The sequence below is a fragment of the Nicotiana tomentosiformis genome, chromosome 1 (assembly GCF_000390325.3).
Source record: "Nicotiana tomentosiformis chromosome 1, ASM39032v3, whole genome shotgun sequence".
NCBI lineage: Eukaryota > Viridiplantae > Streptophyta > Magnoliopsida > Solanales > Solanaceae > Nicotiana > Nicotiana tomentosiformis.
The window spans coordinates 110,384,265-110,403,156 of record NC_090812.1 but is presented as its reverse complement, the minus strand read 5'-3'; the positions used below and the strand labels follow the sequence as shown (position 1 = coordinate 110,403,156).

The 18,892-nt window shown below is 36.4% G+C and overlaps 2 protein-coding genes and 1 long non-coding RNA gene across 3 annotated transcripts; 2 read left to right on the top strand and 1 right to left on the bottom strand.

The window, feature by feature from the left end:
• Positions 1–1,579: 1,579 nt before the first annotated feature.
• On the bottom strand, positions 1,580–4,165 carry LOC104102342 (uncharacterized protein At1g03900-like). Its single transcript, XM_009610028.4, has 3 exons — positions 3,558–4,165; positions 2,421–2,696; positions 1,580–1,869 (listed from the first exon to the last, which is right to left on the bottom strand). Exons 1-3 carry the CDS (start codon positions 4,047–4,049, stop codon positions 1,801–1,803), a joined length of 837 nt encoding a protein of 278 aa, XP_009608323.1. The 5' UTR covers positions 4,050–4,165; the 3' UTR covers positions 1,580–1,800.
• Positions 4,166–4,205: 40 nt separating this feature from the next.
• LOC104102341 (H/ACA ribonucleoprotein complex subunit 3-like protein) lies at positions 4,206–6,295 on the top strand. The gene is made up of 4 exons (XM_009610027.4): positions 4,206–4,291; positions 4,387–4,457; positions 5,816–5,858; positions 6,021–6,295. Exons 1-4 carry the CDS (start codon positions 4,240–4,242, stop codon positions 6,116–6,118), a joined length of 264 nt encoding a protein of 87 aa, XP_009608322.1. The 5' UTR covers positions 4,206–4,239; the 3' UTR covers positions 6,119–6,295.
• An 8,141-nt stretch (positions 6,296–14,436) lies between these two features.
• LOC138892146 (uncharacterized) lies at positions 14,437–17,677 on the top strand. Its single transcript, XR_011408196.1, has 3 exons — positions 14,437–16,085; positions 16,422–16,483; positions 17,376–17,677. It is a non-coding gene; the product is annotated as an uncharacterized lncRNA (long non-coding RNA).
• Positions 17,678–18,892: the final 1,215 nt, after the last annotated feature.

Below are 18,892 nucleotides of genomic sequence, written 5' to 3'. Positions count from 1 at the left end.
TGGGAAATTTGTTCGATGGGGTACCCAAAAGGAAAGCTGGGAACACGTGTAGATCCCAAATGAGGACAAGAAAGAAAAATATGAAGGTGAAAGTTCTTTTACATACACTATAAAATCCGAAGAGGAACATCTTTTAAAAACTTTAAAATCCAAATTCTGTTTGTATTCAATGATCCAATAACTTAATTTTCTTATGGTTCGAAAGAAATAAGTAGTAATCATTTTACATTGCACTTATGATGTCTTAGCAGAACCATAGCAGCAGCCAAAACAACCTATCGTAGTTTTCATTATTTGTTCGACACATTTGTACTTTTGTGGCACTGGTTGACAGACGTACAGTAGGAAGACAAATTTTACAAAGAGTAGGTGTAGCTATTTTGCACTAAGATGCCAGCATGAGAAAATGATCAAAATCATTCTTAATGTACCTTGATATATGCCATTTAACAGAATTAGTCCTTAATATATGTCAAAAGTGAATCGGTTTGCTCCTAAACCCTAAATCTGTTAGAATTTTAACAATTGCATTTCTCTCCTCTCTTCTCCTTGCTTAATCTACTTCCCTATTTCCTTCTTCCATTTCTGATGAATATAGAAAACGTCTGTTTCTTGTTTTTTCTGTGATTTCTTCGACTTAGGGTTTAGGATCAAACCTATCCACTTTTCACATATATTAAGGACTATTTTTGTTAAGTGGTATATATCAAGGACCAAAATAATCCAACCCCCATATTAAGGACGATTTTGATCATTTCCTCGTGCCGACACTGGTAAGATTCTTTTGAGCAATGTACCATTTGAGAGAATGCCAAAAGCCTCCGGAGCAAAGAAAGAGTACAATTAGCGCTCAACGCTTTGGTTTAGTGATAAGAGCGCAACAAAATGTGGGTTAGACGCACATCACATATTCAAGCTATATTGCAGACAAAAGTCCAATATTTAAGTGGAGAAAGATAGAAGGACGAACCTATTATTCACCAATTTCGAATTGTGCCACCACTTAGCTATAAAAGAAAGAAATAAACACAACAAATAAAAAGCATGTCTAATCATATAAACTTATAGTCTGTTTGGCCAAGTTTCTCCAAGTTGAGAAGCACTTTTTTTCAAAAAAAATATTTTTTTTTCAAAAAAAATATTTTTTTTGAAAGTTAAAGTGTTTGGCCAAGCTTTTAGAAGAAAAAAAAAGTGCTTTTGAGTAGAAGCAGATGTAGTTTTGGAGAAGCAGAAAAAAGTAATTTTTTCCCGGAAGCACTTTTTTGAGAAACACTTTTTGAGAAAAATACACTTAGAAACACTTTTTAAAAGCTTGGCCAAATACAAATTGCTGCTTAGAGGTGCTTTTCAAATTAATTAGCCAAACATAAACTGGTTTTCACCAAAAATACTTTTGAAAAAGCGCTTTTGAAAAAAAACACTTCTCAAAATAAACTGATTTTTCCAGCTTGGCCAATCAAGCTATTAATGGATTACACCAAGGACTTGGTCTTAAATTATTTGTAATACATAAAGAGTACGTTCTCCAAAAATCATGTCACTGCAAGAAATCTGTTACTTCTGGAAAGCTCGACAGAGGTTTGTGTAAACGGTAAAATAAGATACTTTCCTTATTGCATGTAATACAGAGACTCAATTCAGATGTCAAGCAAGTACATTAACATATTCCATTGCAATTATCTTCCAAAATGTGAGGAAAAAACCACCATGAAATTTCTCTTCCATTTTCTGAATCTCGATCTATTTTACTATGGTAATACAACAGCGATCATACATGTCAGCCATATTTAATACACAAAATTAAAACGCTGCCCATCCAGCTGCTGTGGTTTTACTTGATCCGGATCCCGTGGCTGAAGGCAGGCTTCTCTGTAGATGCCAATAAGGATATTTGCTATTAAAAGACTTTGCTCATTTCAACATCAAATAATCTCTCATAGTGCAGTCATAGTAAATAGGTAAAAAGCAGATATCACATGAATCATACGGTTATATAAATCAAAACTGACACACCACAAAGCTATAGGTTTAGAAACCATATAATCATTGAACCAAATGTTCCAATCAACAATTAAGACAGCATATTTTTTGTTGTTTTTGGATAGAGCAACCTATGTTCCATAGGTATCTTCAATAAACTCTTTTGTAAAATTAGCACACTGAAGATACCTTTTAATTCCAACATTTCGATATCATAAGATTTGTCATCAATATTTGCAGAAGAACAGCAGGCAACAATAGTAAAACCAAGTGGATAAAAAAAATATCAAAGGTCTGTTAGGATGTTTTGTTGATCAAAGTCCTTGTTAGCTATTACTTCTTGACTGAAGGTGCACTAACAAAGGCTTGGGATTTGAGGTTTAGCAATATGCAAAGAGCGACCTTCACAAGGAGCATTAAACAGGATGATAAGAAAGTACCTCAATTTGAGAGAGATCTGAAAGCGGATCAGTGGAATGCTTGGTGTTTTCCTTTAGAGCAATACTGGGAGAGGTAGAAGTCTTCCGAGCAGTAGCTGGATCATTTGGAGGGGGTGGAAGAGGAGACCTAATCTTGTTACCTCCACTAGGCGGAGGTGCCAGGGCTGGAGTTTTATTCACAGCTCCTGTAGTTCCAGCCGCCAATCCCACAGCCGAAAGCATGCCTGTCCCACTAGATGGTTTGTTCTTCACACTTATCCGGATTGTTTCACCTTCCTATACACAAAACTACCAAAAGTTATTCCCTTAAATAGCAAAGATTGTTATCAGGATAATCCAATGATGACAACAACAACTACTATAATTACTTTTAAACGCAAGTACTGACACAAATCATTAATCAATAATCATAACATGAACATATTGCTATATCAAATACTGGGACAGAGCTAGCAACATTAAATCCGATCGAGAAGATCAAGGAACTGGAGAAATGAAGAGCATAACAAGAAAACCAATTCAATGAAACAAATTATAGGGCAGGCATCCACATAACATCATAGTTTTCCTTGCACCAGTACTTAGAACTAATAAGAAACAAACACCCAATAAGATGAATAAGACCGATTAAGAATCAAACAGACCACGCAATTTTATGCTCCCAAACACTAGCAAAAAGAAAAGGTGTAGTCATGGTAAAAATAAATATCTCCAAGGCTCTAAAGTTAACAAATAGATGCTTGAAGCATACTAGATTTGCAAAATTAAGCTCATCTTATCATTTGCCTCTTCGCTAGCATTTGCTCAAATTCATTCTATATTAACTCAACTCCAAGTTAAGCTGTATACTGCCTTTCAAATCCTACTTAGCTATATCTTTAAAGCCCGCCTTTCATTCTATTACAAACACATTCATAAAAAGCATCTAAGGAATTCTAACTTCAATCAATCCAGATTAGCAGAATGACTGATATTCCTTGCTAATTATCAGAAAATCACTTACTCACAAACTTCCAGAAAACGATTATAGCTCAAACGCATACGATTTAGGTTAAGTTACTACTCAATTATCCTTCTTAAGCAACTGAATCACCAAACTGAAAAGAAAATTTAATTATCACAGACGAAGTTGAGTACCTTTAATCGGTGATTAACAGCAGGATGAATATCAATGTGATTATCATCACTAGCCTCACCATCTCCAACTTCCTTCTCATTCTCTCTCTTCACATACTTCTCGTGATCAGACAATGCCACATTGAAATCGAACGCTTCGTTCCTTTCATTAAACCCTAGCCCGATGAACGCGTGCTTCCCTCTCCCATCCTCGATCTTCAACACGAAGTACCTCGACGAGTCGAGCACCGATTCAACCGAGCTCTCTCTCTGTCCCGGCGGCACGAAACACGCCGCGAACAGCTCACCGGAGTTTGGATCCTCGAGTCGGATCTCGCATCGTTCCTTGCACGATACGACCCGGAGCCGACCCGTCCAGATCTTGTCGGATTGTAGCCATTCGCCGCACTTGTAACCACCACTCGTCGGCCGTGGTGGGATTTTGAAAACGGACACCTCACGCACCACCAGGAGCGTGTGCTCAAACGACTCTTCGTCCTCTTCAAACGACATTGCTTTGTAGATCAAAAGGCTTCAGTTTTTCTAAGGCGTTTGAGTGCAGAATTTTTGGAGTGAAGAAGGAAGGTGACGTTTGGTAGGAGAGACGTGTTGGACTGAGTTCAATTACTTATTTGCCCTCATTTACTTTTCATTATTCCTTTTATGTCCCTAATTTTTCCGCGTTCTTTATAATGGAACCCTAATGACTGTTCTGTGTCAATTTTTTAGCTCCTTAAACCGGCGAAGCAGCTCAGGTACTTGCTAGGGTTTTAGTACTACAATATTTTTGCAGTTTTTGTTTGCTCTGTAATTCTGAGGTTTCTTGTTTACTGTTGTTGTCCGTAAACAGGTGAAAAATTAGCGAGGATGTATCTCCAGTTTTACATCAATGAGAATGGTGACAAAGTTTACACCACTAAGGTATTTCTCTTCTGCAAAATCATTTTTTACTAGTCTTATTGAGTACTCTATTTTTCTTTGTGCTTCACACTTTGACAGTTTCATAGGAAGTTTGCGAGTTTTCTCCGTCTTCCCTTTACTCATTTTATGATAGGGAAACTTTTTTTTCCGTTTGTATTGGACTTGAACAAAGCTTTGTCATGTTTTGAAAGGGGACGCTATCAGAACATGTCAGCTTACAATGTCTTTTCAGTCAAAATTCTTTAATGTATTATTAGCATAAAATCATGGCACACCCAATTAATGACATAACTGATTATTTGAGATCCAGTAATTGGTATGGTATATACCTTTTTCTGTTCAATTAGTAGGAATATATCTACGTTATCTTTGTTGCCATTAGTGGAACTAATCTCTAACACATTTGTAGAGAAATCATGATAGTGGAAGAATAACAATGGAATTGGAAATAAGCCCATAACTCTCCGGAACTCTTGGTTTTAGCACCATAATTAATGGTTAGGCTAACGGTTACTTGGCACATTGGAGAGCTTTTGGGTACTAACCTGTTAGGTTTTCTAGAACCAGATGGTTTAGCTGTCCTTTTTCTCCATTGGTTATTAGAGTTATCTATCCTTGTAAGCTATGTACTGGCCATAACAGTGAGCTATGTAAAAGTAAGTTACCTTATTCATAAAGCTCAATCTCAGTTTACTCATTGAGGGAGGTTACAAGGCAGCTTGCCTGTATAGAGCTTTTTTGGGCATTTGTCTGGGATTGATATTTGAGTTTGGATTCATGTTTACAACTAAGTTAAGCTCATCTGACGTTCTTAAATGGAACTCTCCTTCCAGGTTTACATAATAGAACCAGTAGTACTTGAATGTAGCTATAGTGCAGCCAGAGAAAATAAAAGTTTAACCTGTTCCTAAATTCTATTATTCAAACTGTATTCTGTCTGAAACGGTCATCTTGGTTGGATGACATCCTGTAAAAGCTTTATGCTTTGATAAATTTGGTTCTGGGAAACCAGATACTGATAAGGGAGATTTGCTTGACAGCATTGATAACTTTTGGTGATAGTTTATGATTTGCATGATGAATGACTGATATGGTTCAGTGTAACCCGTAGGCTGTATCATACATTGAACATTTTGACACTCATGATTCATGAACTGGAATTTAACAAGCTGGAAATTTTCAGTTGGCATAACAGATCCTCTGCCCCACTTTATGTTCTTTCTTGGCCTGCTATTACTCATGCCATCCCAAGTCGTATATTCACTTTCTTGATTTTGGCGATCTATCAAAGAGAATTTTTGCTTGTACTTTCTCAACACGTACATAGGCCTGACTTCTTTTACTTTTTATAAATGTAGAAAGAGTCACCACTGGGTTTGGCCACAGAATCCGCTCACCCAGGTAATCCACAGGTCCCTCTCTTTATTGTATCTATGCTGGCACTTCAGTACAAACTACAAGCGTTTGTGACTTTTCTTTTTAACTGGTATTACATTTCAACATACAGAATTGACCAGTTCTTTTTTGCTGTTATTGATATTTCCTGGATTATGTTCTTTGCAGCCCGCTTTTCACCCGATGATAAATATTCAAGGCAGAGAGTGCTTCTGAAGAAGCGATTTGGTTTGCTTCCAACCCAAAAGCCACCTCAAAAGTACTAGAATTTTTTGTTATTGTGTATTGCTTCCTACTCATGGTTATTATGTTTCTGTCTTGCCATTGTTGACGTGACTCAGTATGTGTTGTAACTCGAATTGCATGGCAGCAATTCAAACCCTGATCTCCGGTTGATGGTTTTTTGGTTTAATTGTCGAAATGGTGGATGGATGTGCATGCAATTCTTCTCTGTTTATTTATCTTTAGAACGATCAATGTTTGTTGTTTAGGTGATGTTGCTAATTACAAGGTGAAAAAGAGTCTTCCAACTCTTGTTATTTAGGTGATGTTGCTAATTACATGGTGAAAAAGTCTTCCAACTCTTCTTATGGGGTTCCATAACTATACAATATGAGAGGAGCCAAAGGTTGTATCGAATTTGATCTATACAAAATCAGATAGTCATATAAGTAAAAGCATGGAGAAGACAGTAGCAGAGTTATTGTAATGATCTCTAATCGTCAACCGGTATTAAAGCTAAAATGGACTTGTATTGATACTAAACTGGAAACAATGGTTTTCTCTAGAAGAAGTTAAACATTATACTGAAGCTGGTTTTCATTATCCTTCTCATACTAGCCTTTCTAGGGAATAAACTGGTGATATGCGAAGCTACAGCAGTTTCATTTAACCAGTATTCTAACCACCAAACTAACTGGCTAACCCGATTCTTAACCACCTACTTCCCTCCACTCATTTACAGCCGTCAACAAGTTGAACACAGTAAAAATTTATCCACATTGGGTATTTATACCAAACCAATAGATACAAAACATGTGTTTGCATAAAAACAGCTCACTTAACCAGAGCACGACGAGTCCCAACCCAACTAGACCGTAATAGTCAACATGGTGGCTCTCAGCATGGTGTACCAAAGGTTTCCCATTGATGTTTCCGACCCTGTGTTAGGTGTTAGGAAATGTTCCCGTGTCCGACGAGAAGAATCAGTTTTGAATACTATTTGCAGAAGATAATAATAGATTAAAAACAAACATCGTTATTTACTGCTAAATGCAGAAAAGGTGTCAGCCCAAAAAAAAAAAGTGACAAACGAGTTCAAGAAAAATAAAAGATAGCAAAATGATATATTTGTGAAAAGAGGAAAGGTGTTTGTTTTTGTTGCAACTTGCAAACTAGCCAAAAAGGGCTAGTAAATGCGATGTTTGAAAGGCGAAAAGGAGTTGGTTGCAGAAACGGACCATTATCATGTATGGATTCCAAAACCAACAGGCATGATTATCATGTATAATCAGTGTATAATCTTTGTATACTGGTTAAAAAAAGCAAGCTGCATGGCTATTTGAATAAAGATTCTTTTGTTTCACTGAGATGTGGACTTGGGCCAAGGTAGAGCCCATATTATAGACCCCTCCCTCCCCTTGATCTGTTGTCTGTTCAAGTCTGGTCTGTACTTTAATTAACTGTAGATTAATTTTTTAGGTTTGTTTCCTTTGTTGAAGGTGAAAATTAATGATGATGTTAGAATTTAAGATGTATGTCGGTCACCGAAGAATCCACAGTAGCTCACGTGTAAACCCGAGAAACTGGATTTTGCATATCGGTATTAAGCATACTTTATTACATTATTAATCTTAATTATACTACAACATTCTATTCCTACTGTGTACTATCCAACATATAACGTGGAACACTCACTAAATGATCACTAGTTTGACTCTCTGCTGCTTAATTTATTGAAACTATGATCTGGACCAGAGGCGGATCCATGATTTAAATCCTATGAGTTTAATTTTTACAGTTATGGGCTCATATCTATTATTTTTATAATTTTAATAAATTTTTACATACAAATTTTTACTCCGCGTCGAAAATTATGGGTTCAGTTGAACCCGTAATCAGTACACTACATCCACCTCTGATCTGGACCGTGCTGCCAATTTCTACTCACTGGCCTGTTTAGTCGATTATATATGCTACGTTGTTTTCCCTTATTAGCTTATGCATCGATCAGATCAGATCAGAATGTCTTTAATCATCTATTCTGGCACCTTAATTTCAGTGAAGAAGTTGACTGTAGTTGTAATCACCCAGCTTAATTAGTGAGCAAAAAATAGATGATTCAAAAAAGGATTATGTTCTTTGCAAAGATTTTTTTTTTTAAAATTTTCAAAAACTTGTAAAATTTTTGAACAAATACATTTTTGAAAAAAATATTTCAAAAAAGAATTTTTTATTTATTTATGGACAAACAAGTCCTAAATGTGTGGCTACATGTAAAGTGTTGTGATTTATGTAAAGTTTACAGAGAAGATTTTAGAAAGAAGAAAGCATAGTCATGAGAGAGAGAGAAAAAGACGAAGAGAGTTAAAATTGTATATTGTATTAACTAGTGGAGGCTAAGTACATATTATTTATGCACTACTCTTAATTATGTATTCTTAACTACTTAACTAACTCCCTAACAACTATTAACGGCTAATAACAACTTTTAGATACAAAGACTAAACTAGCCTCACATTATTTAACACTCCCCCTCAAGTTAGGTGGTGAAAAAATGTTGATCACACCTAACTTGGATTTTAAATATTCATGCTGCACTTTGGTTAATCCCTTTGTAAGAATATCAGCAGGTTGATCTATTGTTGCAACATAATGGTGATGACAAGTCCCTATTGAATTCTTTCTCTCATAAAGTGACAAACAATTTCAATGTGCTTGGTTCTTTCATGGTAGACTGGGTTTGCAGCTATTTGTATAGCTGCTTTGCTGTCACTATAGATATTGATAGGTAACTGGATCTGTGTATCAATTTCTGTTAGTAAACCATACAGCCAAATGAGTTCAACTACTGTTGTTGCTAAGCTTTTGTATTCAGCTTCTACAAAGTTTCGAGATACAGTAGTTTGTTTCTTAGACTTCCATGAGACTAAGGAGTCACCAACTTTAACTAGGAACCTTGTAACTGATTTTCTAGTCAAAGGGCATACAACCCAATCAGCATCATATAAGGCCGTGATTATATTGTTCTGTGTGCTTGATAGCAAAATCCCTTGTCCTGGCTGACTTTTAACATATTTTACTATCCTTAAAGCAGCTTTCATGTGTGATCTTTTGGGCTGTTGAAGGAATTGGCTAAGAGTTTGAACTCCAAATGCTATGTATGGCCTGATTACAGTTAAATATAGAAGTTTTCCTATTAGTCTTTGATAGAAAATTTGATCAACCAATGTGCCTTCTTCTTCTGAACATTCTGTCTTCCCAATGCAGTCATCATACTGCTTAGAGGTTAATTTGATGTTAGCATCAATAGGATTTGCTGCTGGTTTGGCTGCAGCTAGGCCAACTTATGAGATTAGTTCCAAAGCATATTTTCTCTTATGCATAATTATTCCTTGATTAGATCTGGCAAACTCAATTCCTAAAAAGTATTTTAGCTCCCCCAGATCTTTCATTTTGAATGCATTCTGTAGTAGGTTTTTAATCTGCTCAATCAATTGCAGACATATTATTTACATATACTAGAATTATAGTAATACCTTCAGTTATTTTTCTGGTGAATAGAGAATGATCATACTGACTTTGTTTGAAGTTGAACCTTAGTAATACTTTACAAATTTTTACATTCCATTGTCTAGGGGTTTGTTTGAGCCCATACAGGGATTTAATAAGTGTACACACATTGTTCTCCCACTGACTTTTAAATCCCTATGGTAATTCCATATAAATTTCATCAAATAAGTTACCTTGAAGAAAGACATTATATACATCCATTTGATGTATATGCCATTTCCTTGTAGTTGCTAAGGCAAGAATGGTTCTTACTGTGACCATTTTCACCACTGGTGAAAATATTTCTTGATAATCAATTCCCTCATTTTGGCTGCAGCCTTTGGCTACTAATCTAGTTTTGAACCTTTCAATTTCACACGAAGCTTTGTACTTAATTTTGTAAATCCACTTGCATCCTATAGGTTTCTTTCCTTCTGGTAGTGTTATAATGTCCCAGGTATGATTGTTATCTAGTGCTCTTATCTCTTCATGCATTGATTATATCCATCTTGGATCTAGGATTGTTTCAGAGTAGTTAGTTGGTTCAATAACCGATGAAGTTGCAGCTACATATGACTGATATTTACAGGAGAGATGATCATAGCTGATATAGTTGTTTAGAGCATAAGGTACATTTTGATGAATATTGAGAGACACAAAATCTCTCATCCAGATTGGATGATGTTTATCTCTGTAGGATTTCCTGACTTCAGTTGGTGGTTAATTTTGTATATCAGTAGTAACATGTGGTATTTTGTGTGAATTATGATCAGGCTGTGTAGGTTCTGTATAGAAATCCATGTTTGTATGTTCTGTATGCATATCTGTATAACCTTCATATGTGTTGTGTTGATTGTCTGTTTCACCTCTTCTAGTGGTGTCACCCTATTAGTGCTTGTAGCTTCTGTTCTATTCTCAAATAGTATTGTCGGATTATCTAGTTGCATTCCTGAGTCTGGTGTTGTATCAACAAATATTGGTTGAGAGTTGTACTCTCTCTTGATGAAGGGAAATATATCTTCTCTAAATACTACATCTCTACTTATGAAAAATGACTTAGTTGAAGGATCATATAGGATGTATCCCTTTTGAACTTCTGAGTATCCCATATGTATCGATAATTTGCTCTTGGCATTAGCTTGTCATGCTCTTGTATAGTTTTAACAAAGCATAGACAACCCAATATTCTAAGATACATTAGAGAAGGCTTCCTTTTATATAATCTTTTAAAGGGAGATATGTTGCCAATGACTGAGCTGGGCATTCCGTTTATTAAGTAGACAACAACTAATATGCAGTGACCCCAAAACTTAATAGGTATTTGAGCTTGAAATCTGATAGCTCTTATGACTTCTAATATGTGCTTGTGTTTCCTCCCAGCTACCCCATTCTACTGAGGGGTATATGCACAGATTCTTTGATGTATGACTCCCAAGTTTGTGAATAATTGTTCACACATAGAGTTCACAAACTCTGTACCATTATCAGTTCTAATTGCCTTTACTGTTTTATCAAATTGAGTTCGACATAATTGAAGAAATGTTGAATTGAAACACATGCATCAAACTTTTGCTTTAGTAGAAATACCCAAGTCATTCTTGAAAAATCATCTACAATAGTCAAAAATTACTTATTTTCATCCAATGTATCAATTCTATAAGCCCCCCACAAGTCTACATATATTAGATCAAAATACATACTACTTTGAATACTGCTTGTAGGAAATGGCAATTTAGTCTATTTGGAACAATGACACACTGTGCACGTATTTATTCTATTCTTGATAGTATCAATATCTACAGGTAGTAACTTCATAAGAGTCTATGTAGACACATGACCACATCTTATATGCTAGAGAATTACATCTGATTTTTCCGCTTCAGTTATGTTATTTCCTTTGGTAGTTAAAGCAGCCATTCTGTTCCTTTCAACTGTGTTAGTATTTAGTAGGTATAGGCCACCATCCTCTTTACCAATCCCCTTCACCTTCCCAGTGAAGAGCTCCTGAAACACACAAAAATCATTGAAGAATGTTGCTGAGCATTGCAACTCTTTGGTTAGCTTAGAAACTGACAATAGATTGTACTTGAATTGAGGAATATAAAACATATTTCTTATTATGTTATTCTCTAATATAGAGCTTGATCCTGTATGAGTAATAATTATAATATCACCATTTGGTAATAATAATTTCTTTGGATTGCTTGTTTCAGTTACTGTTACCTCATCCAATAAATGTTTGTCAGACACCATATGGTTTATTGCTCCTGTATCTATAATCCACAGACTATGGCAATTGAAAACTAATAGAGTTGTATCAATACCTGCCACATTAGCTACTGAAGTGGAATTTGGCACACTTGTTTTGTTCAATATTTGAAGAATCTGTTCATACTGTGTTTTTGTGAGAGCATAGTTCTCAAGACCTGAGTTCTCTATGTTCAGATTAGAGCTTTGAGAACTACCTCCAGTTTTGACATGATCCTGCACATTTGTATTTTGTCCATAATTGAACACAGACAGTTGCCGATGACCTTGAGCAGTAGCGTGATCATTTTCTGGCAGTAGATTAACATTGTTTGCTGCATTTGTGCCAGCATTTCCTCTTCTTTTATTCTTGAAATCTGCAGGATATCCCACAATCTTATAACAGTTTTCTTTTCTATGCCCTTTCATCTTGCAAATTTCACAGTACACATTGTAATTTCTTTTGAACCTTTGGTTCTGATTTCCTCCAATTTTCGAGTACATAGCAACTTCATAATTTTTCATCTGACTTGTTGGATTAGAGCCCAAGATTCCTGAGGTTGCAGCAACAGATTTCTACCCCTAATCACTTAAAATTAAAGCACATGCCCGATTCACTGTGGGAATGAGACTTCTCATCAAAATCTGGCTTCTAGCTTGAGAGTATGAATCGTTTAAGCCCATCCAGAATTGGTATAACTTCAACTTCTATAAATACACCACAAATTCTCTTGATTTTGGATAGTCACACCCAGGTGCAAGCTCTAAAGCCTCAAATTCTTCCAATAAGTCCTTCAGCCTCGAGAAGTAAACTGATGCTGAAGTTGTTCCTTGTGATAAAGTTGTTATTTTCTTATGCAAATTATAGGTTCTTGATCCATCAACCTTGTTGAATCTCTCTGAAAGGTATTCCCAAACCACCTGAGCACTCGATACATACATAATTTCTCCAAGAAGTCCTTTTGCCACTGAGTTCATAATCCAAGATAACACAATTACATTGACTTTTTCCCAGTGATTCCACATTGATTATGGGAATTTCTCCTTCGTGCGTGTACCATCAACATACCTAACTTATTTATTCCTAGCAAGGCTACTCGTATAGACCTAAATCAGATAAAATCGTTCTCAATTCTAATCAATAGAGATGAAATGATTTGAATACCACTTACATCAGCATGAGATAAGAAGAGTGGATGATCATAGTCAATCCAGTTGCTTGATTTCCAACATTTTGATTCACTTGGTCACCAATGATTTGAATTCCTAGTGTTTGCCCCAATTGTTCATCAGGAATCACCATTTTCTTGTTGATTCAAGATTTCACGAATCTGGTAATTGCAGTTTTTGATAGAAGACAGAAATGAACAAAGAAAGAAATAGAATATGTAATTCAGATTGAGAAGTAAGCTAGCTTTATGAACTTAGTAGCTCTGATACCATGTTGTGATTTACAGAAAGTTTACAAAGAAGATTTTAGGAAGAAGAAGGCATAGTCACGAGAGAGAGAGAGAGAGAGAGAGAGAGAGAGAGAGAGACGAAGAGAGCTAAAATTCTGTATATTGTATTAACTAGTGGAGACTAAGTACATATATTTATGCACTACTCTTAATTATATATTCTTAACTAATTAACTAACTTCCTAAAAACTATTAACAACTAATAACAACTTTTAGATACAAAGACTAAACTATCTTCAAATTATTTAACATAAAGTGAAGACATTGAATTATTTAGTATTTTTGTCTCTATTGAAAGTCACCTCACATATAAAATTTTTCTCTTTTTTTAGCTTAAAAGTTTCATTCTTTGGAACCACCCAATGAATGAATAGAGGTCTTTGTAACGATTTTTATTTAATGTAGCCCCTATGATAGACAACTCCAGTTCTTACTTTCTTGCCTCGAAGAATTATCATAGAAATTTAAAATAAAATATTCAAGAATTATCGCCTTGAAATTGGATGGATCATGCATGAATTCCGCCTTGAAAATCACAATATGAACATACCACCTAAGGTAATTTTCTAGTCTTTCTTCTCATTGAACATTTTGCTTTCAAATCGACTAAGTTTTTTCTGATGTAAAATATTTGTACACGTTTAGTTTTATTTGACTGAATCCAATAGATATTATACACGTAATATTCCCTATTGCCAACTCATATTTCATATAAGTACTTACATAAATTTAAATCTCAATATATATCTTTATTATTTTCAATTTCCATAGGCTGGTTATTTGTCCTTTCATTTACTTTCAAAATATTAAACCGTCAAAATAATTTTCAAAGAAAACTTGTAAGCACTGATAAGTAGGGATTTGGACATTATTTCACTTGAAGTTGAAAATATATTTAATTTGATTAAAATAGTTAAAATAAGTTTGGTGAAAGTTGATCGAGAGGTTTGATGCCGGAAGTTGAGAAATTATTCTATTGACAAGTGATTAGATAAGTGTTTTTGCTGGAAACTTCTCAGAAAGCTCCTAGCTAGTTCAAAAGCCAATTGGAACAATGTATAATAAAAGAAAATAGGTAAAGGCTGGTTAGATTTTAGCTATATGGGAGTAAATCCAAAATTATTTCCTAACTTAGTAAAAAACCTATCCCACTTTGTATCGACATATTTTTGGGAAACTCGATTATCTAACATATACGAGGCCTGATCTCTCTTTAGCGGTCCAGCATTTAAGCTAGTACATGCAAGATCCGCAAAAACCTCATCTTGATGCAACTTTTCGAGTTCTACATTATCTGTTACGAGATCCTGGTCTTGGAATTTTTATGACAACCTCTTCATCTTTTGAGTTATTGGCTTTTGTGACTAGGATTGGGGTTCCTGTCCAGATTCTTGTCGATCTGTGAGTGGCTACTTCATATCACTTGGTTCTTTTCCTATTTCATGGAAATCGAAGAAGCAAGCCTCAATCTCGCTCAGTTCTGCCGAGGCTGAGTATCGCAGCATGCGGCGAGTTATTGTAGAGCTCACCTGGTTGGTCGGATTGTTCGAAGATCTCTCCATCCCCATATCACTTCCTGTTCATCTTCACTCCGATAGTCAAGTTGCAATCCAGATAGCTAAAAACTCTATCTTTCATTGTAACGATCCGACCGGTCGTTTCGAGAGTTATAGCCCCATTTCCCCTATTTCTGCTTCTTTTTGTGCTTTTCAGCTATATTATGATATATCGGGTTAGTTGGTTCAGGTCCGGAGTGGTTTCAGAATGAATTGAGACACTTAGTTTCTTATTTAGAACCTTAAGTTGGAAAAGTCAACCGGATATTGACTTATGTATAAACGGTCTCAGGTCTGAATTCTGATAGTTCCATTAGCTTTGTTAGGTAATTTTGGACTTAGGAGAGCATTCGGAATGTGATTTGGAGGTCCGTAGTAGAATTAGGCTTGAATTGGCGAAAGTCGAAAATTTGACCATTTCGGTCGGCAGTGAAAAATTTGATATCGGGGTTGGAATTGATTTTTGGAAGTTGGAGTAGGTTCGTGGTATCATTTGTGACGTGTATGTAAAGTTTGAGGTCATTCAGACGTGGTTTGGTTGGTTTCGGCATTAGTTCTCGAATTTAGAAGTTTAGAAGTTCTTAGGCTTGAATCTGATGGTGATTTGGTATTTTGATATGGTTTTTAGTGATTCAAAAGCTCGACTAAGTTCATGTGTTGATATATGACTTGTTGGTATATTTGATTGAGGTCCCTAGGAGCTCGGGGTGATTCCGGATGGCTAATGGGAGGTTTGGAATTTGGAAATGCAGCTGCACTGTTGTTGCTGCTGCTGCTGTTTTCTGCACCCGCGGAGGTGGAGCCGCAGGTGTGCTTGGGGAGCTGCAGATGCGGACATATAGGACCTGGGCTGGAACTGCAGGTGCGTAAGAGTGGTCGCATCTGCGAGCTCGCAGATGCGGAAGTGAGGAGTTGGTCGATTTCCACAGAAACGGAGAGGGATGCGCATGTGTATAATCGCAGGTGCGAGATTCAGCCGCAGATGCAGAACCTGGTATTTTAAGTGACTTTGGCACCTGCGATAGAAATTCCGCAGGTGCGGTATCGCAGAAGCATAAAAGAGACCGCATGTGCGGTTTCACTGGGCAGAAGGGATAAAAAGGGGACTTCGTGATTTTTGCTCATTTTCACCATTTTCAATTCGGACCTTGGAGCTTTTGGAGTGAAAGTTTGGAGGGGATTCAAGGGTTTTCATAGAGGTAAGTTTCTTGAGCTTTAATACTCTTAGTTATGGTGTTTTTCTGTTATTTTCCCACCTAATTAGTAGGATTTTTGAAGTGAAATAAGGGGTTAGGGCTTGGGATTTTGGAGAGTGTAATTTGAGGGACCAAATGATGTCGGATTTTGATAAATTTAGTATGGGTAGAATCGTGAGTGAATGGGCTTTCGGGTTTTGTGACTTTTGTTGGATTTTGAGACTTGAGCCCGGGGGTCGAGTTTGAGTGAATTTTGGGATTTGGCCTATAATTTGGTATTTTCTTTGTGGGATTCATTCCTTTAGCTCATATTGATTGTATTTTATTGCTTGTGTCTAGATTCAGGTCAGTTGGAGGCCGGTTCGAGAGTAAAGAGCATGCAGAGTAGGAGTTCTACACTGGTGAGATAAGTAACAGTTTTAAATCTGGTCTTGAGAGTAAGAAATCCGGAGTTCGGTATAATGTGACTATTTGGAGATGGCACTCATGGTAGGTAACGTGCGTGTGGGTGTACGCCGTGAGGGATTGAGACTTGGTCCGTCCCGAGAGAATGTGAAATCTAATAGCCTTTATTTGTGTTTATATACATTCCTGTCTACTAGAACTTGACTGTCTTTCATGTTAGAAATCATGCTTAGGCTATATTCCTACTCATGGCAGTTATATTCAGTCATAGTGATTTTTGTACATGTTTACCTCAGTATATGCTATTTTCCCTGATGATATACTGTAACACTTTGATTTGGGCTATTTTCCCTTTCTTTATTGAGAGCTATGAGACTAGAGAGATTCATGACTCAGTGAGGCCGAGGGCCTGTTTGTGAGGTATTGTACCTTATCACGTGAGTTGTCTGTGCGGATTCTGATGTGATATGGTGGCACGTGAGTTTTCCGTGCAGGTCTTGATATGATATTATAGCACGTGAGTTGTCCGTGCGGATTATAGCGCTTGGGCTGTAGGAGCCCCTCATGAGTTTGAACACCCCCAGTGAACGCATGTACCTATTGAGCGTGTGCATTGAGAGCTGAGCGTTGAGTGTCGAGTTATTGAGGGTTCGAGTGACAGTGTCTATGAGGTTTCATCTATTTTACTTTGTTGCTGCATTTAATTGATAATTGTCTGGCAGGAATTGGTAATTATGCAATTGATCTTATACTCATGTTTACTTTTAACAGTGAAAATTATCAACTGAATTATTCCGTATAGCTCGTCACTACTTCTAAATTCCTTATTTATTGTTGTTACTTACTGAGTTGGTTGTACTCATACTACACCCTGCACTACATGTGCAGATCCAGGTGTGTCTGCGCACGGAGACTGTTGAGTCCAGGCCTGTTTGAGTTTCGGAGACTGCAAGGTAGCTGCCAGCGTCCGCATGACCTTGTTACTCCTTCCACATTTTCTTTCCGTCTGTACTGATATTTAGACATTGGCTGTAATAGTTTTATATACTTAGACGCTCATGACTTGGTGACACTCCGATGTTTGGGGCTCATTTTCCGCACTTTGTTTCAAATTTAAGTTTAACCTTTATTTTATGAAAAAAAAAATTCCTGATATGGAAAGCTTTACTTTACTTTTATATTTAGTTTGGAAGTGTTTTTGGGAAGGTCGGCTTGCCTAGTACCACCGATAGGCATCATCACGATACGTTAGGTTTTTGGTCGTGACATTCATGAAAGGATGAAGCACGTCGAGATTGACTACTATTTTGTTCGTCAACAATATCTCGCCGATTTAATTTCACTCTCATTTGTACGATCTTCTTCTCAGTTAGCAGATTTGTTTACCAAATCCCTTACCTGCCCTGTTCATCACAATCTATTGTGAAAGTTGGGGGTCCTCTTGTCCCCCGCCAACTTGAGAGGGGGAGGGGGGGGGGAGGGTTGGTGCGTAACCTAGAAATGTGTTAGCAAAGAAGAGCAAACCTCTGTTGTTTAGTAACATGAAGAGAGAAGACAGAGGCGGCGGAAGCTAAGCTTTGATTTGAAGTTTCTCTTTGGGTTAAAGATAGATGATATATTCTTTTATGTTGGACCGGGGTTTGGATTCTTTATTGATTTGGGTTCTACTGAGTTGGGCTCCGTCTGGTATCAGGCCCAGTTAAAGCAAAGGTCCAGTTTAATTATATAAGGGTCCAGCTGGCTACACCAATTCTTCTAGAAATAGAACATGCTAGAATAATACGTTGTAAATATTTTCCTTACATGTGATTATCCATTAGTTTGTTATAGTATATACAATTAGAGTAGGACACCTGTACTAGGTAGTTATTTGCAAGATTCTTTTTTACTATATTTATACAAGCACTGTTCAGAATGATTTCATCAATCAATACAAAGAAAATTTCCTACGTTCCTTCTCTATTTTGACACTAATAATTGGGTGTTTTTTAAATTTAAATGGCGAATGTTGTCTTCCTAGAAAGGTTTTACTCTTATTTTATAAGAAGAATGTTGGTACTTTATTCAAAAATTAGATTTTGTTTATTAGTTTCAGAAACTTCGCTTACATTATTAATTTGTGCAGCATTATACTCCTACTTGACTGACAAAGACGCAAGTACATTATCATGAGTCATTTCCGTTCTACATCCATTATAGGAGATATATAATTAACCCTCGTAAATCAAGTAAGTAATGTCGATTTTCATCAGAAGCCTTGAGCTTAATTTTGGTGGGAAAGAAAAAAAGAGTATGAAAGAGAGTAAGAGGTGCAGATATTGTGGGATGTGCCAAGATGTTTGGGAGCTAATATATGTAACGGTAACTATGGTTAGTAACTTGTTTTAGTTAATCTAATCTCAACC